General features: G+C 45.5%; 2 protein-coding genes across 3 annotated transcripts in view; one reads left to right on the plus strand and one right to left on the minus strand.

Moving 5' to 3' along the window:
- Parp12 (poly(ADP-ribose) polymerase family member 12) overlaps positions 1-19,319 on the plus strand; it is a 33,930-nt gene extending 14,611 nt beyond the window's left edge. The window contains exons 5-12 of the mRNA XM_047559887.1: positions 446-569; positions 4,910-5,105; positions 8,448-8,589; positions 11,141-11,237; positions 14,581-14,656; positions 15,819-15,949; positions 16,641-16,792; positions 18,167-19,319. Of these exons, the coding sequence (XP_047415843.1) occupies positions 446-569; positions 4,910-5,105; positions 8,448-8,589; positions 11,141-11,237; positions 14,581-14,656; positions 15,819-15,949; positions 16,641-16,792; positions 18,167-18,492 (1,244 nt within the window). The 3' untranslated portion in view covers positions 18,493-19,319. The remainder of the gene's footprint in view (positions 1-445; positions 570-4,909; positions 5,106-8,447; positions 8,590-11,140; positions 11,238-14,580; positions 14,657-15,818; positions 15,950-16,640; positions 16,793-18,166) is intronic.
- A 3,014-nt stretch (positions 19,320-22,333) lies between these two features.
- Positions 22,334-26,842, minus strand: part of Tbxas1 (thromboxane A synthase 1) — a 159,901-nt gene continuing 155,392 nt past the window's right edge. For both annotated transcript variants that reach the window (XM_047560621.1, XM_047560623.1), the window contains 3 exons: positions 26,643-26,780; positions 25,278-25,440; positions 22,334-22,616 (listed from right to left, as the gene is read on the minus strand). In XM_047560621.1, coding sequence (XP_047416577.1) covers positions 22,542-22,616; positions 25,278-25,440; positions 26,643-26,780 — 376 coding nt within the window. In that variant the 3' untranslated portion in view covers positions 22,334-22,541. The remainder of the gene's footprint in view (positions 22,617-25,277; positions 25,441-26,642; positions 26,781-26,842) is intronic.

The raw sequence follows: 26,842 nt of genomic DNA on the forward strand, positions 1-26,842 counted from the left end.
GTCTCTGACCTCTGCCCATCCACATGCCACGTGTATGGAGATATTGAACAGTCAGTCCCCTTCAAGGACCCTATTTTTGGAGACAGGGTCTCATTGCATTTTCCAGGCTATCCTCAAAATTGCACCCCACTCCTCTGAGTTCCCCGAGTAGCTGAATTTCTGGTAAGTACCACTGTGCCCAGCCTGTGATCAGCTTCTTTGTAATCATGAAATGAAATTCATAGATGATGCAACCCACCAATGTACATATGTTTAAAAATCATTGTAAGGTACTGTTAAAATATACAAAGTATTTCAGTATCTAAATGCTCAGGTATGACTGCACTTCCACAACTTGGCAGAATATTCTCAGGTCAGCAGGCAGCACTATGCCCATTGACAGCCACAGGGTGTGGCCAAGCCATGTATTTCAGGGCTGTCTAACCACTTTATGTTTCTATTTTAGATAAGTGCCATAGAGTTCATTTCCATTTGCCATATCGATGGCAGTTCTTGGATGGAGGCAAATGGAAGGATTTGGACAAAATGGAGCTTATTGAAGAGGCATATAGCAATCCCAGGAAAGACAGGTAGGAAGCATGTCCCTTGTCTCTGCTTTGTGCCTGAATTTCTGTGTGTAGTTTTGGAAGTTTGGTTTAATCAGCAGTGTTTTGTTTTGATGGTCTTCACACACACACACACACACACACACACACACACACACAGACTCCTCACACACTCTAAGCAGCCTTGTCCGGAGGTATAAACTGGGCTGGAAATTGGAAGTTCATATTCATACTGGCAATTTGGTGGCTCTGTTCTCCCGTCTTTCAGGGAGGAGTTAGGGGGAAAGAAGAAGATGGTACCATGATCAAGTGAGTTCTCAATTATTTGCTTCTATAATTGATCACATATATTAATTCATTGTTATTGCAGAAAAGTGAGAGGTAATTATTTGTGAAGTTTTAGCCTTTTCTGTGAAGTTATATAACTGAACTACTGTTTATTGTTTAGCATTTAACTTTTTTTATTTTTCTAAGCTTGTCCCAGTAGTTTTATTTGGTTAATTTATTATAAATGGGAAAGTATCAGGTAGCTTTATTTTCAAATACTTAAAATTGTTTGTGTTAAACTTTCTAGAATATGGTGCCAAGAAGAAAATCTTAACCTGCTATTTGAGTAATTTGCAAATTGCTATTGGTTAAGTATGTGAAACAAATTACTCTCCTTAGGAGGATTAAATGGTTCACATATCGACCATAGTCTTTCTTTTTGAGGCAAAATTTACACACAATGATGTACACAGATATTAAGCATATACTTCAGTGAGTTTTGATGAATACATACACTCATGTAGCAAAACTGATTGAGACAGGGTATTTCATTACCCCAGAGCGCTCTCATGTCATTCCCAGCCAGCCTCACCCCACTAGGCCTCTACTGTTCTGACTTCTTGTATCATAGATTAGTCTTGTTATTTCTTGAACCTCTTAAAAATGGAGCCATACCATATGCACTGGTGTGTTTGGCATCTTTCTCTGAGTGCTTTGAGACTTATCCCTGTTGTACTAGTCTCCCGTACACATGTGAGTTTCTGTGGGGTGGATGTCCAGGAGGGGCACTGCTAGGAGGTGGGCTGCATACACGCTCAGCTCTTCAGGTGATTCCAGATGACGATACACTTTCCAGCCCTGTTAGCAGTGTCTAATGACTCATCCCCCTGACATTGGTGTTGTCTGACATCTGCACTTTCCTGGTCTGGGTGTAAATATGATCTCAGTTGGAAAATCCCTGATCCCTAGTGAGGAAAAACTCATCTCCACATGTCTTTTGACCATTTTTGCTTCTTCTGCTGTGAAATGTCTATTCTGTTTGGCCAGTTTTGGGGGACTGGGGACAATTTTTTAAAAAATTCCATTTTTTCATTTTGGGGAATTCACTGCATATCTAGACACTAAATATGATTTAAATAAATTCTTATGATCAATTTATTGTAGTTTAAAAATTTTTTAAATTCTTTTTTTTAGATATACATGACAGTAGAGTATACTTTGACATATTATACATACATGGAGTATAACTTCCCATTCTTGTGGTTGTACATGTGGAGTTACACTGGTCGAGTGTTCATTCTACTCTCTTTCGTATGCCCATCCCTCCTTCCTTCCCTTCATTCCCCTTTGTCTAATCCAATGAATTTATATTATTCTATCCCTCCCTCATTGTGAGTTAGATTCTGCATATCAGAGACAATATTTAGCCTTTGGTTTTTTGGGATTGGCTTATTTCACTTAGCATGATAGTCTCCAGTTCCATCCATTTACTGGCATACACCATAATTTCATTCTTCTTTGTGACTGAGTAATATTCCATTGTGTATATATACCAAATTTTCTTTATAATTTATGGTATCTTTTAATGCAAAGAAGTATATATCCATATTTTACTTCATGGCTTTCTTTTTGGTATCTTAAGAAATCTTCATTAAACCCGAGATCATAAAGAAATTCTCCTGAGTTTTCTTGTCAAAGTCCTACTCTTTTCAGTATAGTACTATATTTAATCTCTCCCTTCATGTGGTAAAGGTTGAGCCCAGTTTCATTCTTATGCAGATGAATTACTAGTTTTGCCAAAGACTACTTTAAAAAATGCATCTAATCTTTTTGGTGTGATAAAACACACATAACATTTTAAATGTTTAGCTCAGTGGTATTAAGTGCATTCACATTGTTGTGACCATCACCATTGTCCATTTCCAGAAGTTAGTTTATTTTTAAACCCATCAAAAGAGTGCCAGATTTGGTAAAATGTTAACAGATCTCAGCTCATTTTTAGATCAGGTGTCGAATGTCACTTTTTGAAAGAGAGTATCCTTTCTTTTACCTGTCTTCAGTGACATCTGTGTTGGCACTGCATTCACACATATACACTCATCAGCATCCGACCTGGTCACTCTGTTCATCTCTATCAACGCCGTGCTGTCTTACTTGTTAGAGCGCTCTCTATGGTACGTCCAAGCATCTGATTAAACACAAGCCCCCACCTCCTTCAGATTATCTTGGTCCTTGGCATTTTGCTCCTTCAGAAATTTAAAAATCTCATCAGCTTTAACAGAAAACTCCATTGTGTTTTTAAATTGAAATTGCACTGACTCCTGTCAGTTTCAAGAGAATTGACAGCTTTGTGTCTTTGATACTTTCTATTTATGTACATGATAGCTTTCTGAGCTCTCAACCTTCATCTTTTCAAGTGTTGCTTCTCTGGATTTCTTATTAGACATGTTGAGATTTCCTCACTTTATCTTTTATGTCGCCTAACTTCTCTTTCATTCTTTTTCTTTCACTAGTGAATTTCCCAGTTCAGTAGTACAGCCTCATTTGAAATGCAGTGTGCCCCATCTAATTGTGATTCTAAAGGGTATACTATTATTTACTTCTAAACAGTCTGGTTTTTCCCCCTTCAAATTTACCTGGTCATATTTTTCCAGTGTCTTAATCCTTACTGAAACTTTCAATATGCAGTTCCTTTTTCAAAACACTTTATACATATTTGCACCTGAAAAGGCTAGTTTGTAGCCCTTGGTGGTCTGATTGTTTTTGTCAACTAAATTTTCTCATGCTGACTTGTTTCCACATGTGTCTTGTTATTTGCTTTTAAGCTTATGTTTGATGAAGCTTTATTCATGGAAATTCTTTGGAGACCTGGATTGAAGGTGAATTCCTTCAGAGAGGGTTTGTGTTGGCTTCTCTGGGAACCGTGACCTTTAAAGCTCACTCTTGCACAGCAGTGTGAACCAGTCTAAAGTCCCTGTGAGGCTTGGGTGGCTCAAGAGTTCATGGGGAGTTTTTTCCTCTTGATCCAGATCCAGCATGAATGCAGACAAATTTTCTTGCTAACTGCCTTGCCAAGGCAGGTCCCCTCCCCAGGCCCCATTACTAAGGATGCATAGTCTTTCAGGGCCCTGGCTTTATGCAGAAGTGTCTTTCTTGAAATTGAATCTCCTACCTTCCTCAGACCCTGCATTTATTTCCTCTTTTTCCGCTTGACTGCTCAAACCAAGGCTCTTGGTCATTACTCACTGAAACAGCCTGTGGACAGCTGCTGGCCTCAACCCTCACTTACCCCTCTGGTTTTGGGCCTCCCTTCAGTCTATGGTAATGAGAAGGGAAACCTGTTCTGGTGGCTGAGCAGTCTCCCCTTAACCTGGCCTACCAGCTCTTTGCCTTGGGACATACTTAGCCTTCCCAAGCTGATAGGGTTATGAAAACTTAATCTCCTAATATATATAAAGTTCTTAATACAGGGCTGGCTCACATAGTAATCACTCAGTATATATTAACTCTTGTTGCCTTCTAAGAATGTCCCTTCCTTAGTTTGCAAATAATGCATTTTATGTTTTATCGACTCCAGACAGGTCCTCCTGCATGAGGCATGTGCTCTGCCACTGTATTATATCACCAGTCCCAGTGCATTTTGAAAAAAAAATTTTTTTAATAGGAATTGAACCCAGGGTACTTTACCACTGAGCTACACCCCCACACCTTTTTATTTTTTAATTTTGAGACAGGGTCTCCCTGAGTCACTGAGTTGAGGCTGTCCTTGACTTGTGATCCTCTTACTGGGATTACAGGCATGCACCATCACTCCTGGTATTGAAAAAGAGTATCTTAACCAGAGTTTTCCATTTTGTAGTGAGAGGAATTTTCATAACTAGTCTTCTGAATTGCCCTGATTTTATTATTATTATTTTTGCACAGCAGAATTGAACTTAAAAAGCAGTTTCCCTATCTTTGGAAACATATTTTAAAAATGTGCAGGAAACATTTAATATTTGCATCTGCCAGCTGTATATTCCCCTGGCAGGAAGCTTAGGGACCTGTGTTTGTTTGGCTGGTGCAGTGTTCATTCTGCCTCTTGTTTGCTTTCGCAGGATCCTGTGTGCTGAATCGGCCAGTAGCTTTCACTTTGATACTCTGAACTTTGACTCCATGAGGTTCGGCACTGCCCAGGCTCGTCGCCTCTCTACAGCCTCCTCAGTCACCAAGCCCCCACACTTTATCCTCACCACTGAATGGGTTTGGTACTGGATCGATGAGTTTGGTTCTTGGCAGGAATATGGAAGACAAGTAAGTATGATGGAAGGAGGATGAGTATTTTTCCAGGGTGGAGGAGCCCTTGAAAACATGAGCACAAAGATCATTAGGAAGCAGTCTTGATAGAGTCAAGGATCCTCAGATCCCTGAATGATTCACTGGCACCGGGGGCATGAACTAGATAATGGCAGGACAAGATAATTTGGAGTATGTCTGTACAGGTTTTGCATCTTTGGACAATTAGCTCATGAGAACTGAATGACAAAAAAAAAAAAAACAAAAAAAAAAAAAAACACTGTAGTGAGATCAACTTTCTTTCTTGTTTTTTTTAAGCAAAAGGAAAAAGAAGGTTTAAATTGCTTTGCTGAGATCAGCTTTCTTGATTGGTTTTGTTAAATAGGGTAGACAAATGCTTCTCTTACTTATTAACAGAAAGCTCCAGAGCTAGTTCCTGGGCTTGTAGGTGTGTTTGTATCGCTGCAGCATAAAGTTTAAGGCTTTTCAAACTGCTTTTCTTGTCTGTTTCTGCGACTTTTCAGAAGATGGCCATGTATAAGAAAATTGATTCATATCAGAAATTGATGTGGGGTCTAGATCAAATCACTGTCACTGTCAGTTATTTGAAGGTGTTTATGAATGAATGATACTGAAGGGAGTCCCTGGTCACTTGGAGAAGTGCAAGAATAGGGAGAAATCATTTATATAGCGACCCCCTCTCCTCAATGAAAAGTGAGCTGTGGGACCTGATAGATATTTGTACTCTGGGTTGTAGGAGGTTATATTGAAGTTTTGGTTTCTTTTTTTTTTTTATTTAAAACATTTTTTTTAAAAATTGTTTTTGTTACTAGGGATTGAACCCAGAGGTGCTTTACCAGTGAACTATACCCCAGCCCTTTTAAATTTTTTTATTTTGAGAGAGTCTTACTGAGTTGCTTATTAGGACCTTGCTAAATTCCTGAGGCTGGCCTCAATCTTGTGAGGCCTCTTGCCTCAGCCTCCTGAATCGCTGGGATTATAGGTGTGCACCACCATGCCTGACTGGTTTCTTGTTTTTAACCTCACTCAGAATATTATTTTCTCTAGCCACACTTGGATGTAGCTGCATGAGGGCAAGGAGTTTTTTCTTTTGCCACTGATATATTCCCTATGCTTGGAATGATGATGAGCAGGTCCGCTGGAAACAGACATTGGCCAGCTAAAGGAGAATATGTGCTGCCCCTGATCAATTGGAGCTGGTCACTAATCAGTACCCCGCTTCATTTTCTCTTTGGTACCAGCCTCCCCTTTCCTGCTGATCTGCCTGCCTCTCTTTCCCCCCTGGCTCCCTCTCCTCTCCAGTCTTCTGAGACTCTTATTACCTGTGTGGGAGCTTTGTTCAGACAGGTTCTCCAGAGTTGGCCAAGAGCATGCGGGCAATAGGCTGGGCTGACGTGGAGGAGGGGGACAGGATGCTCTGCTCATCCTGCTCCATGAATCCCACTTGCCTGCTGACGAGTAGGTTCCCTAGGTTACTTGTCAAACCGAGTTGTCACAACTCTTATTCTCCCAGACAGCCTGCCAACTCTGGGGGTCAGAGACCTTTATTCTCCCAAACAACCTGCATTTGGTTTTTCCTTTCCTATGTTCTTGTTCCTTTACTGCACTGCATAGACTTGTTGAGGAGAGTTTGGGAGTCCCTGGGGATGCACTGCACGTGGATGTTGTTGGTATACCCATGTGTTAGTGGAGCATGGAACACGGGTGTGGACTTGGTGGGTTTCAGCTGCATGGTCTTCTTTTGTACCATTAGCTGGACAGGATCATCTGTCCGTTTTTTCCCCATGTGTTTCTAGGGTAACTCCATATTGGGTTTCTTCTTTAGTTTTCTGGTAATTGCCAGTTCAAGATAATTTTCCTCTTGAATCTTAGAAAAGCTAGGTTATTTTTTGTCTGAGCTCAGAATTCATCTCAAAATTTCATGTCAGAATCAGATACTTTTTGGTATGGGAACCTGTTTTTTCTATATCTCACTAGTGCCCCCAGGTCCTAACTTGGGCCTCCTCAGCTTAAAGTTCTCCTTCCAGATCCTTAAACTTAGGCCCCCCTATAAGAACATAAAGTAGGAAGTTCAAAACCAGCCTCAGTATTTTAGTGAGTCCCTAAGCAACTTAGTGAGACCCTGAATCAAAATAAAAAGGGCTGGGGATGTGGTTCAGTGGTTAAGTGCCTCTGGGTTCAGTTCCTGGTTCCAAAAATGATGATGATAGGTAACATTTATTGAGCACTTTTTCCAGGCACTCTGCAGGCTTTATTTTAATTATTTTTCAACCCTGTGAGGGTAGTATAGTCCTGTCATTTGATGGGATGAGTATGAATAAGTATAATTATTCTTGTATCCACTTAAGATAATGGAGATTCAGGGTTTAAACTAATGGCAAGATATGGAATCTTCAAGTTTGGGAGTAAATTAGTTCATTTTCTTTTGCTGTAACAAAATACCTGAGGTTGAGTACTTTATAAACAAAAGAGGTTTGATTAGCTCACCGGAGGCTAAAAGGTGATGATTAGCTCCATCTGTTCAGCTTCTAGTGAGGGCTCTCTTGACTGGGTCACAACATGGTAGAGAAGCAGAAAAGGAACTATGTGCAGAAAGGACCAAGTGTGTGGTGTGGCCTCATTTTATAACAACCACTCTTAGGAGAACTCATTCTTTAAGACCAACATCAGTCCCTTCTGAGGGCAGTGCCCCCAATGATCTAAGCATCTCCTCCTAAGTCCCACCTCTTGACGTTTCCACCCCTGTTAACATCACCACACTGGGGACCAACCCTCCAGAGCATGAACCCTTGGGGAACAAACCACATCAATCCATAGCAGGGAGCCAGAATTCAAAGTTAGTGCAACCCCAAACATTAGCTGTCCTGCAGGTGGTTTTAGATGGGATGAGGGTTTGAAATGGATAGCTTGAAAAATAGAAGAGCTTTCCAAGGGAAAACAAAGATACACAGAGGAGAACTGAAGTGGGATTAACTGCATGGGAGTGGGAATAGTCAAGCAGCATTGGAGAATTTGCCATTGGTGTTTCCCTGTCATTTGAATGGCTGCGTCATCCTTTCTGAGGTACTCTAACACTCTTCTGTTGCTCCCCCTCCTCTCACCCTGCACTGCAGGACCTGTACTTATTGTCTTCCATTTACCAGGGCAACTTTCAGGAGAGTTGTGTTGCTTACTTTCTATGCCTCCCTCCCCTGCCACACTCTGCTCCTTGGTGCCTTCCTCCTTCCTCCTGACAGGACTGTCCTTATGGGTATGTCTGGAAAGTATTATGGATACCACCAGCATCTTTTCTCATCCTAGGTTCTTGCTTTCATGAAGTCTTTTGCTTTCTTCTCATAGGGCACAGTGCACCCTGTGACCACCATCAGTAGCAGCGACGTGGAGAAGGCCTACCTGTCATTCTGCACCCCAGGGACTAATGCCCAGGCATCTACCCTGAAGTTCCAGGCTGGAAAACACAACTACGAGTTAGACTTCAAAGGTAACCCGTCCCCCAGCAGAGCCTGGCTTGTGTGGGTGCAGCTTTTCCACATTAACCTAGGACCTAGGCTGGTGCAGGAAAGAGAAGGAGATGTGTTCATCCAGAAGTGGAGGCAGATCCAGCAGTGGATGGTGCCAACACCAGGGGTTGAGATGTGTGTGGTGGGAGGAGAAAGGACCTGAGGAGGGGCAGGAGCCAAAGTGCGGAGGTGTAGGCAAGTCGGAGTGCAGCCAAGCTGTCCTGAGGGCTGTGGGCGAGTCCCTGACGAGGTCCAAGTGGCTCTGTTGTGCATTGCTGCTGTCCTGCTTTCCCTCGGCCTAGGTGGCATGCCAGCCAGGTTAAACTTGTGGTAGAACGTGCTTTAGTTATCAGTTCTGTTCTTGTGGTATCCTGAAACAGGGACCCGAGTGATTTGTCCCTGTGACTTTACTCGACAGAAGCAGGTTGAACACTCTGACCAGTTCTTCAGTGACCAGTTGTGAGATTTCTTTTTGAGTTTTGCTGTATCTTCTGTTGGGCCATTTCCACATGAGTGTAGCAGTCCAGCTGCTTAGTTCAGTGTTGCCATGTTTCACATGGTAGATTTGGAGTCTTGAGTGTCCGGCGGTGATGAGGGGAGAGCAGGGCCTTGCTCTCCACACAGGGTACTGCTGCTTTTGCTATTTTCAAGAATCTTGTACTGTATGGAGGGCAGCAGAATGTGCTCGGTGAACTGTCTTAAAACTGCTTTCCTGCTTGCTTTTGGCCATTAGGTTTTGTGGCACTTCTGGTTTTGCTTAAGGCAGAGCCTGTGATGCTCAGAATAACCCTTCAGAAAAGCCTCTTCTGCTCTTCAGTGGATCAGCTCTGGTGGAGGATGCTGGCATAGGTGATGTGGTTTGCATTCCATGGCTGAGAGACACAGTGTGTGGAAGGCTTCAGTGGGGCTTCAGGACCGCCCTGAAGACCAGGCTGTGCAGCTCACTCTTTTGCCTGCTGATAATACTTTGAGTTTTTTTTTTTTTTAAGTTCCTGGAAAATATCAAAACAGATTCAACAAAAATGTCAGGTGCAAACTTCATTCTCCTCAATCTAGACCTCCCTGCCAGGGACATAACAGACTCTGAGGACGAGTGTGGGGATGAGTGCATGCAGGCAGTTAGAAAGAGCACCAGTGCACCCAGGTGTGAGCTCGGTGGGTGGGTGTGGTTTTCTTTATTTTTGAGGTGGTTGGCCTTGCCCTCATAATCTTAATACTATGTGCAATGAAAACAAGTCTCAGACCACCTCTTAACACACACATTTTTTAACTGTTTATTAGGAAGCAAGTATATACACTCAACAGCCCTAATGACTTGTTCTGTAGGTTTAGGAAGACTCAGTCCTTTTAGGGATCCTTGTCATAAGACATTCACTCAAGACAAAAGCTAAGATTCCAGAGGCAGAATTCTGACATCCTGGTAGCTTAGTTGGCTTCAAACAGACAGGATCCCCCAAATCAGGGCTCATTTAGGGACACAGTCTAGTGTATCTTTTGCAAAGGCAAATTAGGGAAAAGGCCTCACTTTGTTCATGGAAGAATAGAGAAGGTGTCTAATACATATTTAGCCAGTCCACATTTCTTGAATAAGTTTTTTAATCTCATTAGTGAAAACTCATTTAAAATTTATCACAAATGGTTAACAGGTCAATAAAAAACCCATTTAAGTATATCAGTGAGCAAAGCATTAATGGAAGGCTGAGTTGGAGGTATCAGAAGGGATCCCGGAAGCAACACACAAGTGTGTACTCCAGATGAGAATGTGGGTGGCTGCACTGTGGAGGACATCCCTCGGGTTATCTATCCAGTATGTGCTCAAGCTCAGTAAGGTGGATTCTAGGCATCTGTGATTTTTAATATCAGGATGTTCTTAAAATGGAAATAAACTTGTTTTGGTACTGTAAATGTGGAAAATAGGACTTGACAGGGTTTTCCTGCTGGGGGTGGATATATGCTCTAATTTCTAGGTATTCATCATTTTTCAAATTAAGCACTTATTGGTGTTGTAACTAAAGGCAACAGGTGTTTCCCCTACCCCCATCCTCAGAATGAGTAGGAGATTCTTGAAGTGAGGCAGCAAAAATTGTGTTTATTAAAGATGATACACATATAAAAGGTTGAGAAATACTGTTATAGAGTTAGCTTAATCAAACTAAAAAAAGTTGTAAAATTATTGTATTAATTCTAAATCCTACTAACTCAAGACATGGTAATTTGGTCTCAGGCTGGGATGAAGCTATTTTATATTCAAGCTGGGAAAAATTGCTAAGCAAAATAATAGTTTAAACAAGATCGGACAGATCAATTTAAAAGCACTCATGTATAATTGATATGTCAATTACTAATCATTTCTCTATTCATTAAACCCAGCCTCCCAAGGATACCTGTTTTCTTTATAAATATTTGAAATGTATGAAACTATCTTATTTTTAAGCCTGGTTCTTGGCTGTACACATTTGGATTAGCTTTCATCCCATTTAATTTATGTTTATAAAATATTGCTGTCCTCTCATTGGCTATGTTTATTTTCAGCCTTTGTTCAGAAAAACCTGGTCTATGGCACCATCAGAAAGGTTTGCCGCAGACCCAAATATGTGTCTCCCCAGGATGTGAAGACGAAGCAAACCTGGTAGGTTGCACATGGGGCCCTGCTTGGTATGTGCTATCAGTTGGGGTGCACTTTCCTGTGAGTAACAGAAAGCATGTGAGCACTTACTGGTGGGGTGCCTCTTGCTCTAGCACTCAGCCCCAGCATTCAAACCTGCTAGCTGGGGAAGCCTTTGAGCCAGGGTGAGAATTATCTTGTGGGTAGAATCTTCGTCACATGTAATGCCAAGGATGCCTGTTGGGATGTGCAAGCCAAGCTGAACTTGAAGCCAGCTCATCAATTTATCTTTTCAGTGTAACAATGGAGTTATAGACCTAAATTTTTTTAAAATGTTGACATAATGAAATAATGATGGAATTACACTAATAAAAACCCATGTGTTTTAGTATTGACTATCAAGGAATACCAAATTACCAAAAACTGGCATTACAGTCACTAATGGGCCAGTTTCATCTTTAGGGTTTCTTTATGTCACAGGATGACTACCAGGAACCCCTAAGTGATCCCCTCTTCTTGTGAGCACATTGGTGGAGGAGAAAGGCTACAGCTGATGGTAGTGATTGACACAGAGTAGATCCCCTTTGAAGCAAGATTTCAGACTGGTGCAGGTTGATGAGATTGGAGTCAGATGGGGAGGGGCCATTCCTCTCCAAACCACAGGCCACATGTTGGGGGCAGGTGGCCTAGATGGTGCTACCACAGTGCCTCTTACAGTTTGGGGTTGCCCCAGCCCATCTTGGGTCTTTGGCTGTTACACTGCTGTCAGCCAAGTACAGCTTCCTTTATTCAGGCTCATTTGTGTTTCCTGGGAGGCAGTATCTCTCTTGGTTCTTTTAAGACTTCAGAGGTAGATTTCAGTGGTTGTGTTTGTGATACACAGAAAAGTCATTTAAAACAGAATTTGTGGGACTGGGGGTGTGGCTTAGTGGCAGAGTGCTTGCATAGCATGAGTTGTCAAACTCTTGGATTTTTGTCATTCTCACAGGTACAGAAGGGTGTGTATCTGTACTTTGGTTTGCTTTCTCTTACCAGTGAGGTAGTGAGGTTGAAATTTTTGTCCTAAGGTGTAAATGCTGTTCCTTCCCTTCCCCGCTTATAGATTGTTTGTCTTTCTGTCCATTTTTTTGTCAGCTTGTTGGTATTTTTCTTAAATATTGAGAACTTTTATCTGTTAGGGAGATTAGCCCTAGTTACATAAATTGCAAGTATTTTCTCTTGACTTTTATTTGCCTTTTAACTTTGCTTATGAAGGATTTTACCATGCAGAGATACTTATTTCTTATTTTACTTTTTGTTAAATGTATCAGTCTCTTTTATTGCTTCTGGATTTAAAATTTTGGTTGATTATTACCTTCCTCCAGCTAGAAGTCATTTTTTCTTCTTTTTCTATCCAGACCTTGCCTTAGGCAGTTTGGAAAAGCCTGTCTCCTTCCTGAGGCTGGATATCTTGTGTCATCATTGTAATTTAGTTTTCAGGAGGACCACAAGCAGATACCAAGTGTTAGAAATAAAAATGATGATTTTGGTCAAACACAGACTCAGATGCGAGTGATTCAGCATCTCTCACTCCACAGGTTGAGTGCAGCCTCAGTGACTGCTCATGCAGGTGAAGTGCCTGGTTCTTCTCAACCTGTGTAATGGTAGCTGGTGGCTACTGACTAGCAGGAAAGGCTGCTGGGGCCTCTGGGGCCCACTGGGACTCTTGGGTAGATCACATTCAGAAACACTTCTGTATTTACAGTGAATGGAGGCACACAATGTGATCTCCATATTCAGAAGTTATAATGAGGAGCATCATTTGATGTAAATTTTTTTTTTTTTTTTTTTTTTTTTTTTTGCGGTGCTGGGGATTGAACCCAGGGCCTTGTGCTTGCGAGGCAGGCACTCTACCAACTGAGCTATCTCCCCAGCCCATTAATGTAAAATTTGAAACAGCATTTATACATATCAAGTATCTGCTTTAGTTCTTTATTTCCCATCTTCCATAAAAATATTTTATTCATGTGATTTGTCTTAATTTTTTCATTTCTAACCTTCTGTTGGATATTTTTTTATCATTTCACTTTTCCCCTTCTACTAGTTTGGAAGTTGTATGCTTATAACTTCTTTAAAAAAAGACTGTTGTAGAAACTACATCACTCACATTTTTACCATTTCTTTGTCCTCTCATGTTTCCTTAGAAGGTTTGTCGAAAAACACTTTTGTTTTGGGTTTGTCCGAATGTTTTTGTCCTTAATCTTGAAAGACATTTTCACTGAGTAGAGAATTTTAGGTTGTAGTTTTTTTCCCTTGGAACATTGGAGCTGTCATTTCACTCTCTTCTAGTTTCCATTGTTGCTTTTGAGAAATGGCTCTTGGTCCAACTGGTACTTCTTTGACAGTAGTCATTCCTTTTTCCTCTGGCTGATTTTAAGGCTTGTCTGTCTGGGCGTTCTGCACCCTCACTGTGCTGTGTCTGGCATTTATCTGTATTTATTCTGCCTGAGACTCTGGGCTTCTCGGTTGGTGTGTCTAGTTGGTTCTGCTCTATCCTCCCTGTCTGGAGCTTCCTTCAGGTTCTGGCCAGACTCTGGCAAGGCCTTCTGTTCTCTAGGAAGGTTATTTGTGGGAGTTCTTTGAGGCTTAGAACGAAGGGACATGTATCATGCCAGCAGAAACAGAAGGTAGATTTGCTGTGGGAAGCACAGTGCATTCTGAAACTTAAGGGGAATGATTTGGAATCATAGTTTCACAGGTCTGTTCCTAATCCCTTTGGGCCATATGGCTTTTAGAACTGCTTTTATTTATCTATTTTTATTTTTAGAAAGGTAATGTGGTGCCTGTATTATGTGACACCCTATAATTTAGCACATTGATTATTTTTGCAGTAAAGAATATGTATTGTCACTTTAAGAAGGATAAATACAGACCACAAGTAGTCTCTTATCAGTTCAGTTAAATTTCTACTGCCAAATGGGTTTTGGTGTCAATTTTAAGTTTTTTAAAAAATGTTTTGATGTCAACTATACCTCATTGAGGCTTTCTGAAGAAAAAAGTCTTTGGAGCTCTTTAAATTTCAAGACTGGATAAAGGCTGTGGCCTATGTATACTATTTTACTCATACGCTCTGTCCCTTTTGTGTGGTTATCAGGACACAGGTGGGAAGTATATCTCTCAGGCCTGATTGTTTTAGGTTTGGCCACATAGGCAGAGATAAAAGTGCTCTCACAGTGTGAATACTGTGTTATGTGCTTCCTTGTGTTGGGCTGGTTTTTAAAATAGGCTGAGACTCAAAACTGGTGATGTCCATAGTGGAGACCACCTATGATAGATTTGGTTATGGCGAAGGATAAAATATCTAAGTGGCTTTGTTTACGTGTTGTAGCAGTGTGAAGTTTAAAGGCCCAAAGAGCATCCCGGACTACTGGGACCCCTCCGCTCTGCCGGACCCAGGCTTTAAGGTAGGGAACTCACCTGGGGCTGGAGAAGGAGGGGTTCTATAGAGAGGGCGGTGTGGCCAGATTGCACTGCAAGGCTGTGACTCCAGAGGGTGGAGGGCAGAGTTGCAAGTAGGGTGTTTGTTTTTGTAGGCCTTGGGGATTTTAAGGCCATTGACTGCCTAGAGATGGCGTGGCTCTGAGGGAGCAGCTGTAGAGGGAGGGAGGGGAGTGAGCTGGGTGGTTTGCTAGAAAGGGCAGAAGTAAGGAATTGGCCTTGGCCAATATAAATCAGTTTTACTAAGGAAGAAAAGGAAAGTGAGGGGAACATTTGAGTAGGATGACGGACATTTATTTATTTATCTATTTTTGGTGTGGGGGGTTGAACCCAGGGTACTTAACCACTAAGCCACATCCCCAGCCCTTTTTTATATTTTATTTTGAGACAGGATCTCACTAAGTTGCTTAGGGCCTCACTAAGTTGCTGAGTCTGGCTGTGAACTTGGGATCCTCCCAAGTGGCTGGGATTACAGGTGTATGCCACCATGCCTGGCTGATGAGGGTACATTTAAAGGGGAAAGTACTAGATGCTAGAAAATGGGAGAATGGACAGTTCACTAGCTCAGTGCAGGCCTGCTCTCTGATGGAAGCAGTGTTGAACACAGTGGAGGACTCAGACTAAGGTCCTACACTTCCCCATCTATGTGGGACACACACTACATCTATGTGGTGACCGCTGACAGCTGACCCCCTGCTGAGCAAACAGGCTTTTCCAATATGATGAACTCTGTCCTGGGAGTACTTCTTTCTTGGAGCTCACACAGAGTTCAGGCAAACACCAGCAAGTGTAGGCAGCATGTGGAAGGGCTGGAGGAGTTCAGACACCTTCATTGTCAGCTCTTGTAGGCCGTGTAGTCCATCCTTTGTCTCTGGCCTGCATGAGATATGGAAGGACGTCCTGGGTATACCCAGAGTGGCTGGTTAGGTATCATGTGCCTGTCCTTCAGGCTGGTCTCACAGTGAACAAGAGGGAAATGACTCTAATTTGCAACGATCTCAGGCCTGGAGAGACCCCTCCCAAGGGAAGGGAGTGTGGTTGCCACTATCCAGTTAACTTACATCCCAGCAGCCTTGGGAGGGGATTCATCTGTATTTTGCACATATTAAAAGTATCATCCCCTTGCAGAGGATCATCCTGAGTTCTTCCTCAGAAGAGTATCAAAAGGTCTGGAACCTCTTCAACCGCACACTACCTTTCTACTTTGTTCAGAAGATCGAACGAGTCCAGAACCTGGCCCTGTGGGAAGTCTACCAGTGGTGTGTTGGGTTTACTGTTGGTGGGCTTGTGGCTCTGTCCCCTCATCTTGCTAGCTTCTTAGCAACAGGATTTTCCTGGGTCTCCAATAGTGCTAGGTATCTTGTCTCCTTATCCTCAGGACTTTGTGGTGACATGGCCCACTATGGAACTGAGGAAATGGAGGCTTCCCAGGCTTAGGTTTTGTTCCTGTCATAACTAGTAGCAAAGACTGCTCTCACCCTTGTCCATTCTGCCACCCTGAAGATTGGTGGGATGGGACAGGAGAGCCCACCCCTACTCTCAGCCCCAGAAACTTAAAGCTATGGCCACATAGCATAGTGGGTCATGGTAGAAGGGAGAAGTTTGGACCCCAACTGATGAACCGCCTCCCAGCTTTCCTGCACTTCCCAGCTTCCTCAGCTCAGTTCTGCTCAGGAGCAGGGTGGCTGTGCTTTCCTGGTGGTCTGCTTCTGGAACCTGGAACTAGAGGGAGGGAAAGTTTTCCTTCTGCTCCTTGCCAGGGCCTGTTCCACCTTCTTTCCTATTCCCTGGCCCACAGCAGGAGCCTCCCAGGCCTAGCCAGGGAAACCCACAACTAATTTGGTCGCATGATGCTTCTATTATCTAGACAAAATTCATTTCCATGGGTTTAATAGACTGTGTTTGGTGACTAGGACCCTATTCTCCAAATGCATCCTTCTGCAATTTTAGGCAAAAAGGGCAGATGCAGAAGCGAAATGAGGGGAAGGAGGTGGACGAGCGGCAGCTGTTCCATGGTACCAGCACCAACTTCGTGGACGCCATCTGCCAGCAGAACTTTGACTGGCGGGTCTGTGGTCTTCACGGCACCTCTTATGGCAAGGGTAAGGCGAGGGCAGCCTCCACAGCAGCGTGACTCGCCTTGCCTCAGGGCTGCCCGCTGGAGGGCATGAGGGGAGCCAACCTAGGTCCATGAGCCAGTCTAACCAGCAGTGGCCACCTGCCGGCTGAGGTAGTGCCCTGCCCTCTGTGAGGATGCTCTCTCTTGCTCTGCAGTATCCTGGCTGTCACTCCTCTGTGTATCACTCAGAGCTCAACCTAAGATGCGGCAGGGCAGCCCTTCCTAACTGGGATGTTACTTCCTGTGGAGTGGAGGCCCTGGGAGGTAGTGACAGAATAAGAGGAGGAGAGGGCACCTTTCTACCCTGATGAGGACACTGGACTGCACCTTTGTAATGTCATAGAAACCTGAAAACCTTAGATGCACTCACGTAAATGTCATTCTGGCTACTGCATGAGTTCTGCTTTCCTGTCTCTTAGTTATTTTTAAACTTTATTTGGAAATAATTTCATATTCAGGAAAGTTACAAGGAAAAAATATATGCAGGAATATATATATATATATATATATATATATATATATATATATATATACACATATATATAATCTCCTGCATACATTTTACCTTTTTTTTTTTTTACCTACATTCATCAGTTTTAACATATTACCATGTTGGTTTTATTATCGCCTACTCTTTTTTTGAACTGTTTGTAAGTGGGTGGCATATATCATATTCCTTCACCCTTTAACACTTCCTAAGAACAAGAAGGCTTGTCTTCTAGAACCACAGCATGGTTACCAAATTTAGAAATATAATAACCTGCAGTTCATATTTTATTCCCATCGATTATCCCTCAGGAAGCTTCAGTGTGATGTGGTGACTATTGCGGGGCCAAGATGGACAAGAGCCAGGGGTAGGTTTGTGAATTCCAAAATAGAAGTGGCAGCTTCCAGCCCAGGTTCCCATTTGACAAGGTTCATAGTTGGGCTGCTGGGGCCACAGAATGGTTCATAAATTGGATCTCATTCACTTTCCACACCAACCTTGTGAGGTTGGGTTGGGCAACCCTATTTTACAGCTGAGGAAACCGAGGTTCAGGAGTTACGTAGAGTGATGTGCGTAGAGACCTTTAGATTTTTGATGATTTCAGAACTGAAAGGAGTTTTCTTCGAGTTCGGTGAGCCCTCTGATGCCTTGCCACATGGAGGGATGTTGACATGCTGATACATGTCCCTTCATGAGGGGAAAGGTGAAAAGCTGGAGGGAGTGGGGAGAGAGATAGGGTGTCAAGAGAGCAGAGGCTGCTGGCGTCGCCCATTCCCACGATGACATCTACCAACAGGTTTCTACCTCCCCCCTTCTTGATTGTGGGCCTGTGCTCCCAGCGCCCAGCAGGGCCTGTGTGTGTCATTTCAGGGAGCTACTTTGCTCGCGATGCTGCGTATTCCCACCACTACAGCAAATCTGCCACGCAGACCCATACGATGTTCCTGGCCCGGGTGCTGGTGGGAGACTTCGTCAGGGGTAATGCCTCCTTCGTTCGTCCCCCTGCCAAGGAAGGCCAGAGCAGTGCTTTCTATGATAGCTGCGTGAACAGCATGTCTGACCCAACCATCTTCGTGGTCTTCGAGAAGCACCAGGTCTACCCTGAGTACCTCATCCAGTACTCCAGCTCCTCCAAGCCCCCTGCCACTGGCTCCTTCCTCGTTGCCCTGGGCTCCCTGTTTGGCAGCCGGCAGTGAGGGCGGCTGGGATGCTCCAGGCCTTTGCAGCTCATCTACCTTGGAAGAGCTGTTCAGGATGTTTTTCTTTTTAAACAAAACTTTTAATGAACTGTTGTTTAATGTTGACTTCTCAATGAAGTTAGAGTCTTAATCCCTTTCTGGTAACAGTTTTCCCTTTTAGGTCACTTTTGGGCTTGTTTGTGAACTTGCCAGAAGTGACTATAGGTGAGCACAAGTTTTGCTTTTTAATAATGTGGTAATATTGTATTTGTTACTCTTTGCTGACTGCTGCTTATTGGCATCAGGCACAGAGTTTATAGATACTATTTTATGGATTTGTTTTAACTGTTAAGAGTTTCTGTCTCTATAAGGATTCCATTTCTCAGGGTCTCGTGACCTCTGTTTTGCCTTGTGTCAGAGGCACTGTAGCTGTGTGGGGACGAATGGAGTGTGCGTGGGGGACCCAGGATAGGCCTAGTGCAGCTCTGTCAACTTCTGCCTTCAATCTGGCACCAACTCAGGCAGCTCTATGGCTGCTGCTCCTGGGTTCTGTTGTTGGTCGAGCTATGTCATGTTGTCAGAGCAAATGGCTCCTATGTGGTGTCATTGAGTCCCTGCTGGTTTTCCTTTGTCTTGACGGGATCAACAGCTGTCCAGAGGAAACATAGCCACCCTGGCAGGAGATGTAGATGAGTACCCCTGACCCTGGACCCGGCCTGTGAGTGCCCATACCTGTATCCCTTAAGCACATTGGACACCTCCAAGTGTGGGTTTTATGTCCCTATGACGTTGAATACCTGTGCTGCAAATGTCACGAAAGAGTATGGAAATAAAAGACTATTTATCTGAAATGGATGAAGACTGGAACTTATTCTTCAGTGTCTATTTATTGAACATCTGTTGGGTACCAGGTACTTTTCTGAGTTTTGGGGGATTGTTTTAGTTCTTTGGACTGCTATAATAAATTTCCATGGACTTTGAGTTTGTAAACAACAGACATTTATTGTTCACAACTCTGAAGTCTGCTAGTCTAAGGTCATGGTGCCTGCAGATTTGGTGTCTGGTGAGGACTCATTTCTCATAGGTGGCCCCTTCTCACTGTAACCTGGGGGGTAGGAGGGTCTCTCAGGCCTTTTATTTTAAAGGGCACTGATTCCATTCATGAGCACTCCACCTTCAGGACCTAATCACCTCATAAAACCCCACTGCCCAATACTGTCACCTTAGGGGTGAGGGATTAATGTATGGATTTTGGGAGAGAAACAAAATTCAGTCCCCAACTGGCCTACAGCAGAACTGTCAGTGACCTCAGGAGGGCTGTATACGGACTTAATCACAAAGCTGAAGGTTTGTGCTTCTTACCTGCTCGAACCCTTCCAAGACCTTAGGGGGGCCCTAGCAATATAGAGTCACATGATTGTGTGTTTTGGTAAAGTTTGTAAAATTACATATCTGTATTCCTTTATTTCCCCCACTCATAGAAATCTCAGCCCCACAAAACCTGGGTTCACTATTGATCCTGTGCATCATGGACACAGCGTGCTGTGGTTTTTGGGCATTGGCTGGTTCTGGCCCAGTTGGCAGAGGGGCTGGCAGCCTCCTAAGATAAGAGTACATTCCTGGCTTGGTGCTTCTGCTTAGTTGGTTTGTCCTGTGGTGTTCAGATCCAGGGCTAACTAGTTTCCCCATCTTTGCATTGTTGCAGTGATCTGAATAGGTAAGCCAAAGAGGAGCTGAGTTCAATGAGCAGAAAAACAAGCAGCAACTCAGCCTTGCTCACCAGCAGGGCCAGCCCCATGGCTACCTGTGGCATGATTCAGAGTCCCCAATATCCTTCCCTCACAACCTGACGAATCCTGAAGTTTCCTTCATTGCTTTTTGACTGAGTCATTGGTTACTGAGTCATCGGTTGCTGAGTCATCGTTTCAGTAGTAGGGGAGGGGCCCTGGAGAAACACCAGATGAGGTGCTTGCCCTAACATAAAGGCCTGACTGTAAAGGACTGCTCCTAGCTCCTTAACCATCTGGCTGTTCACAATGGGCGGTGGGGGTGGGGGTGAGGGGCGGGGAGTGGCCAGAGGAACAAGGTGGGAGGTGGTCATGTGCTCCAGAAAAGCTAAGTAAGCTGTGAAGGACAGAGGCCACTGGATTTGGTGACCTTTGAGAAAGCAAGTTAGAAAGAGTAACTGCTTGGACAAGGTCCACGGAGACAAGCTGGTGGGGCAGGGAAGCTGTTTCTGTGGGTGCTCCAAGGGGTGGCATTGTGATGGAAAGGAGCCAGAATGCCTGCAGCTCTTAGATGTCTGGTACCAAGGCGCAGGGGGATCCAGGCAGAGTCGTGTGGTGGGAGTTGGTCCTGGTGTTCATGAGGACGAGGTTGGGATGCAGTGAAGTCTGAAGGAGTACCCGACCGGCGTGGTGCTGCTGTTCCCTGCCCCACGATAGATGGTGGGCTTGAACTGAGGGCTTTGAGCAGGGTTAGGGATGATGGGGTTTAAACAGTGGAAGGACTGGGAGTTCAAGGGTTCTGGCATACTGAGGGAGTGTGCAGATGGTGACCACCTAGACACGGAAGGTGAGGGAGGCCAGATGGAGCGGACGGGCTGGGGGCGCAGGGCCGGAGCTGCAGGTGGTAGGGACTGTGCTCCCAGGAGGAAGCTGGGTGCTCAGTCGGCTGACCTGCAGGTGGGTTCTGTGGTGGCAGGGTGCTAGGGGGTAGGGGGCCAGGCTGGACAGTAAGAGAGCCAGGTGGGTCCTTGGGAGTATGTGATTTTCTTCAGTGAGTCTGAGTCCCAGGACCAGGCACTGTAGAGTCTGGGTGACCCAGAAAAGATAGTAACAGCAAGGGTGTAGAGGGGGTCATGTGGTCAGTCTGGCCTGGACCTCCAGAACTGGGGCAGTGCAGCAGTGTGGCTTAAGAGGACTGGGGCAGCACAGGGAGCCAGGCTGCCTTCTTTGTTTTTGTACTGGGAATCAAACCCAGGGGCTCTTCACTGAGCCATGTCCCCAGCCCTTTTTGCATTTTGTTTTGAGACAGTGTCTTGCCAAGTTGCTTAGGGTCTTGCTAAGTTGCTGAACCTGGCTTTGAACTGGTGAATCTCCTGCCTCAGCCTCCTGAGCCACTGGGGTTACAGGCGTGTGCCACGGTGCCCTGACTTAGGGGCTGCCTTCCTTTCTTTATGGAAGCCAGAGAGAAGGGGGCCTCTGAGGAAGCTTGCAGGGGCACATGAGGGACTCTCGGGCTCCTGCCAAGGCTGTTCACTGTTTCAGTTCAGTCCCTTCAGGCTGCTCAGATATCAAATAGAGGAGCTCTCCTGTTTCACACGCGAGAAGACCGAGGCACAGGACCACGCACCTCTGGGGGCAGAACTGGCATTCAGTTGGCTAGTGCTTTGCTGAATGTGACCTCGCTAACACAATCATTATTTTTACTAAAATTCACCTCTATATTTTAATGTCTTGATTAAAATTAAAAGATTGGATGCCTTTAAGGACATTTCAGCCCACATTGTTTTTTTGCCTGTAGAAACTTATTATAGAGTTGGTATGACCCTACCCAGGGTCAAAGCATAATAGAGCTTTGGTGTGGTTTTGAATTTGAGCATATGTGAACATGATTCATTCTCTAAAACCGCGCAATACATGAGACACTGGAAAAGCCCTGTGCTAGTGCCATCAGGCCAGGCTCACCTGAGGGTCAGTGCATATGCTGCACTGTAGAACCTTCCAGGCCGAGGTCAGGACTTCCTTAAAACACCACGTTCTCAGTTACTTTGCCAAAAGTATGTTTCCACTTACTTATCCACAATCTTCTCTTAGATCAGTGGTTTAAACCCCGTCTGGCAGCATCAAAACCAAGTGCAACAAATGTTTATTAAGCACGTAGGAAATACCTCATGAATAATCTCCTTTAATTTGTGTACCAGGCACCCTCTCAGTCATGCCAGATGTGTTTTAAAACATTGGCACTTCCATGGAGGATTTTTGTAAACTCAGGGGTGCCCTTATAACACCAGTTTGCAGATACTGTAGCCATGAGGTGCTCCTTCCTCTCCCAGTAACCCAGTGTCAGCGGGATACAATCTTGATGTAGACACCATTTTTTGGGCCCAAGGCAGATTTGGATTCTAGCTGCAGTGGAACCTAAAATAGAGGAAATTAAGATATTTGTCAGAGTTAGCTATCAGTGGGAAGAGTTCCTCGGAACTGGGCCGGAAGCAGGACCTGTGAGAGTTCCTTGAGATTAACAAACCTGCCTCTCGTGGCCTGGCATGGGGCCCAGCAGCACACCACTAATAACATTTTAAAAACGTCTCCTTTTCCTAGCGTACCAAGTGCCACAGATGACGAGCATATCAGGCCCTTCACTTACCCACCCAAGAAATCTAGGTAAGGTGCAGTAGCCTCCCACTTTTCAAATGACAAAATGGAATTTCAGGGACGTCCAAGGTCACATGACTAGAAAATAGAGAGCTAAGTCTTCCACTACTCTTGCTATCTCTGCTGTTCCCTCACATCTCACTGCCCTCTTTGAGGATGGTGGCTTCAGGTTGTTCTCTGTTCACCCATGCTGTGGCCTGGCCTCCTCATGTTCGTGAAACTTTGCTGTCTAACCTTTCAAAAGCAGAGGCCATGATGGATTGGAGCTTCGAAACCCAAAGAACTACTGAAGAAGCTAGTTTTCCCCAGAGTGTGTGTAAAGTGGTGGTTCAGTGGCCGATGTGAACCTCAGAGCAAAGAAGGATCCCCTGGGTTTCAGTGCTGGGACCCCAGCTCGGCCTGTTCAGATGCCTTTGAGGACTGTGTCAGACTGGAGAAAGGGCGTGCCAGGAGGGAAGATGGTCTGCACCTGGGCAGTGAGCACACAAATACGGTCATGCAAGAGACTGAGGTTTTGATTTGATCTGAATACTGAGATCATAAGTAGCCATACGTGGCTGGAGGCACAGCACTGGTCTAGGCAAACTTGAAACAGGAGTTCGGAAAATGGAGAGGTGGTTGGGGCAGGCAGAATCAGAGAGGGCTTCCTGGAAGAACTCCCCTGGGTGGGACTTTTTAGAGGAGGTAGGAGGGATGGTGTTCAAGGTGGGGGCAGCAGTAGGAGTAGGTAAGGCAGCGGGCGAAACGCTCTTGCAGTGGGAAGTTGGGGTGGGGACTACGAGGTGGGCGGTGGGCTCAGGCTCACCTTTAGTTCAGGTTGAGTTAGAATGGATTCCAAATGGATCCAGCAGGCCCTGGGGTCTTCCTGGCTCGTTCTTTTTCTTTATTGTACTCAAAAAATATATATGTGTGTATGTATATATATTAGTTGTTGGTGGACTTTTTATTCATTCATTTATGGTGCTGAGAATCGAACCCAGTACCTCACACATGCTAGGCAAGCACTCTACCACTGAGCCTCAGCACCAGTCCTCTTGGCTGGTTTCGAGCTGAGGGGTGCAAGGTGTGAGTAGTATTTTTGGACATTAGTCTGGACATTTGAGTCTGAAAAGCCCCCAAAAGGAAGTAATTGACCCTGGACAGCTGAGGCCGTCAGAGGCCCCGTTCCTCTGCCCTTCCTCTGTTTGACCCCTTGCTTGTTCCAGCCTTACTGTCAGCCCTCTGGATATTCCCATTGCAGTGCCTCAGTCTTTGTGTACCTCAGGACCTTCCCAGCCCCTTTGTCACAGGCACTGCCAGTCTCTGAATCTAGAACTGTCATCCTCTGTTCCAGTGTCCTTATCGGTCCCCTCACACCTCCTGTTCAGGTCTGCAGCCATGCCGAAGGGTTCTTGGTGGCAGGAGCACGTGTGCTGAGAGTGACAGTCGGTTGTGCAGGGAGGCAGCTGGAAGCCATGCTGGAGGACTTGGGAGTGAGAAGGATCTGGGTTTGAACCCACCTTCTTTTTGGCCAGTCACACATTCGTTACTGACATTTGTTGAATGAATGAGAAAGCACCTGCCATGCCTGTCATTTAGCTGGACACTGGCAGACCCAACAATGAGCACAGTAGGGTTGTTCCCTGCCCTTACTGAGTGTGTAGTCCAGTTATGTGACCTCAGGAAAGTTACTTAACCTCTCTGAACTTGGTTCCTCTTTTAAAGAATGGGAATAATAAAACCTACCATGAAAGGTGATGACTTAGAGTCCCTGGCCACCTCTGGGCCTAGGGTGTGTGGTGTGAGGGAGGCAGGGATGGGAGGTCCCAGATGAGTGAGGGCAATGTCTGTGAGCCTCGCTGGGACTTCAGGAGTGAAGGTATATGTTGTTGGGGAATGTGTGTCCCCACATGTGACCAGGACTGAACTGAGGCAGTAGGGGACAGGAGAGCGATCATCTGTACAATGGGGAGGGGAGCATCCTCCAAGGAACTGAAACCCTCTGCTTCCCATCCATGCAGAGAGGACTGGGAGGGGTCCAGGGAACCAGAGGGGAGGTCCCCTGCCTCTGCAGGACAAGCCACGCACCGCGAACCCTTCAAGGCGGCACGTTTCCCAGCCACGCACACCGTCTCTGGCTTCTCTGCTGGAGAGGGAAGAGCTGCAGGGACATGAGGCCCGGCCCTGGTGACAGAGCAGTGGTCACACTGGTGCGAGCTTCATGGGGCCACTGGACAGGGCTCTGGTCCAGGCACAAGTGTTAATTCACAGACCTTCACTTGGAAAGGTGGAGGGTATTTTTCTCATCATCCCCTTTTACAGCTCAAGAAACTGAGGCCCAGGGAGGTTAAGGAGCCAGTCCCAGCCCTCACACAGCCCGAGGCCACTGACTCGCCGTGGTGCGGAGAACTGGGGTGACCCTCTCCCCAGAGCGAAGGCCCTCACCTGAGTCTCGCTGCAGGCTTCGAAGCGGAACTCGCTCAGCACGCGGAGCAGTGTCAGCTTGACCTCCAGCAGCCCCAGCCGCACCCCGAGGCAGCTCCGGGGACCGGCCCCGAAGGGCAGGTATGTGAAGGGCTGCCGCTGCTGCTGGGCCTCTGCTGTGAACCTGAAGGTCAGTGTGAAGGTCAGTGATGGCCTGAATCCTGCTCCCTTCTGCCTGCAGCCCCTCCTTCTCCTGAGCAACCCTTAATCTTAGCCTCCATTCCCCCAGGTAGGCATTTCCCCCTCAGGGTTTCTGTAGAACTGTCCCTAAGGCTCTGGGAACTACATGAATGCCAGGTGCTAATGCCCAACCTGGGGCTCGGTGATCACAGCCCTGCCTGAGCCAGAGGATGACGAGGCATCAGCATTTCCTTCCTCATAAGTCCCTGGAGGCCACAGCCACCCTGCTCTGTACAGCCCTCCCAGGGTCTGGGTCCTGCTGTCCCAACTGCCTCCCCCACCCACACCGTTGGCCTGAGCACCCGAAACTTGAATCACTGGGAGTTACGATATTTGAACACCAGAGGTCCTTCCTTGGAGTTTCCGAATCTGCTACCAAATTGCTGCATTTGCCAGGCGTGCTGTGCCAGTGGAGTCAGGGGACCATCACCATTTCGTAATAGCCAGCTTACTTCTTGCTACCTCTGGACTTGGGGCGCTATGAACCCTGCAGGTGCTCTTGGTATTTCTTGGTCTTTAACTGAATTTCTAGGACCTGCTAAGCTATGGGACATAATTTCTCTAGATCCCACTGCCCAGGGTTTCCCAGGGGCCCTGTTGTACAGTTGGGCTGGGTTCAGCTGGAACCATTAGAGGTGAAGACACAATGGCTGCCTGGCCAGCCCTGCCCTGGCAGGTCACAAAGGAAGGGCTAGTGATTGATCCTGATGCGGGGCAGGGTGTGGAAGCCTGCTTGGGCATTTTAAATCACAGAGCCTGGAAATGAAATTAGATAATGGACCAAATCTATGTCAGCGAAGGGAGGAGGATCCAGGTCTCATGAATTTAGATGGCAGGGAAGTTTAGCCGACACTATGGACTTGTATTGAAATGGCTCTGTTGTCTTCCAGCGCACACTCAAAATACAACGCTGCATCCCGTGTCCTGCTTGAACAAATAGAAAATATCGTTGTTTACATGCATTGCTGCTGAATGCTAAATCTTTGGATTCCACTTGGGATGTGTTAAGATGATATAAGTGAAATCTGAATTGTCATGACCTTTGACTCTTTGGGGAACAACTGCCTGTACCTCTGTCATCTCCACTGAGGAATCTCAGTCCCGACACTCACATCCCTCAGGGCCCATTTAACAGGCAGCACTCACCTCTCCGGGTCGAAGGTCTCAGGGTGTGGCCAGTACTCGGGGTCGTGGTGCAGGGCACCCACCGCTGTCTCCAGCACCGCGCCCGCGGGGATGCGCTGCCCCAGCACCTTGCAGTCCTGCGCTGCCTCCCGCGTGAACCTGCAGAGACGGGCAAGAGAGTTCGCAGGTGGGTGGGCTGCAGCAGATGGCGGGCCCAGTGT

The sequence above is a fragment of the Sciurus carolinensis genome, chromosome 8 (genome assembly GCF_902686445.1).
Source record: "Sciurus carolinensis chromosome 8, mSciCar1.2, whole genome shotgun sequence".
Lineage (NCBI taxonomy): Eukaryota > Metazoa > Chordata > Mammalia > Rodentia > Sciuridae > Sciurus > Sciurus carolinensis.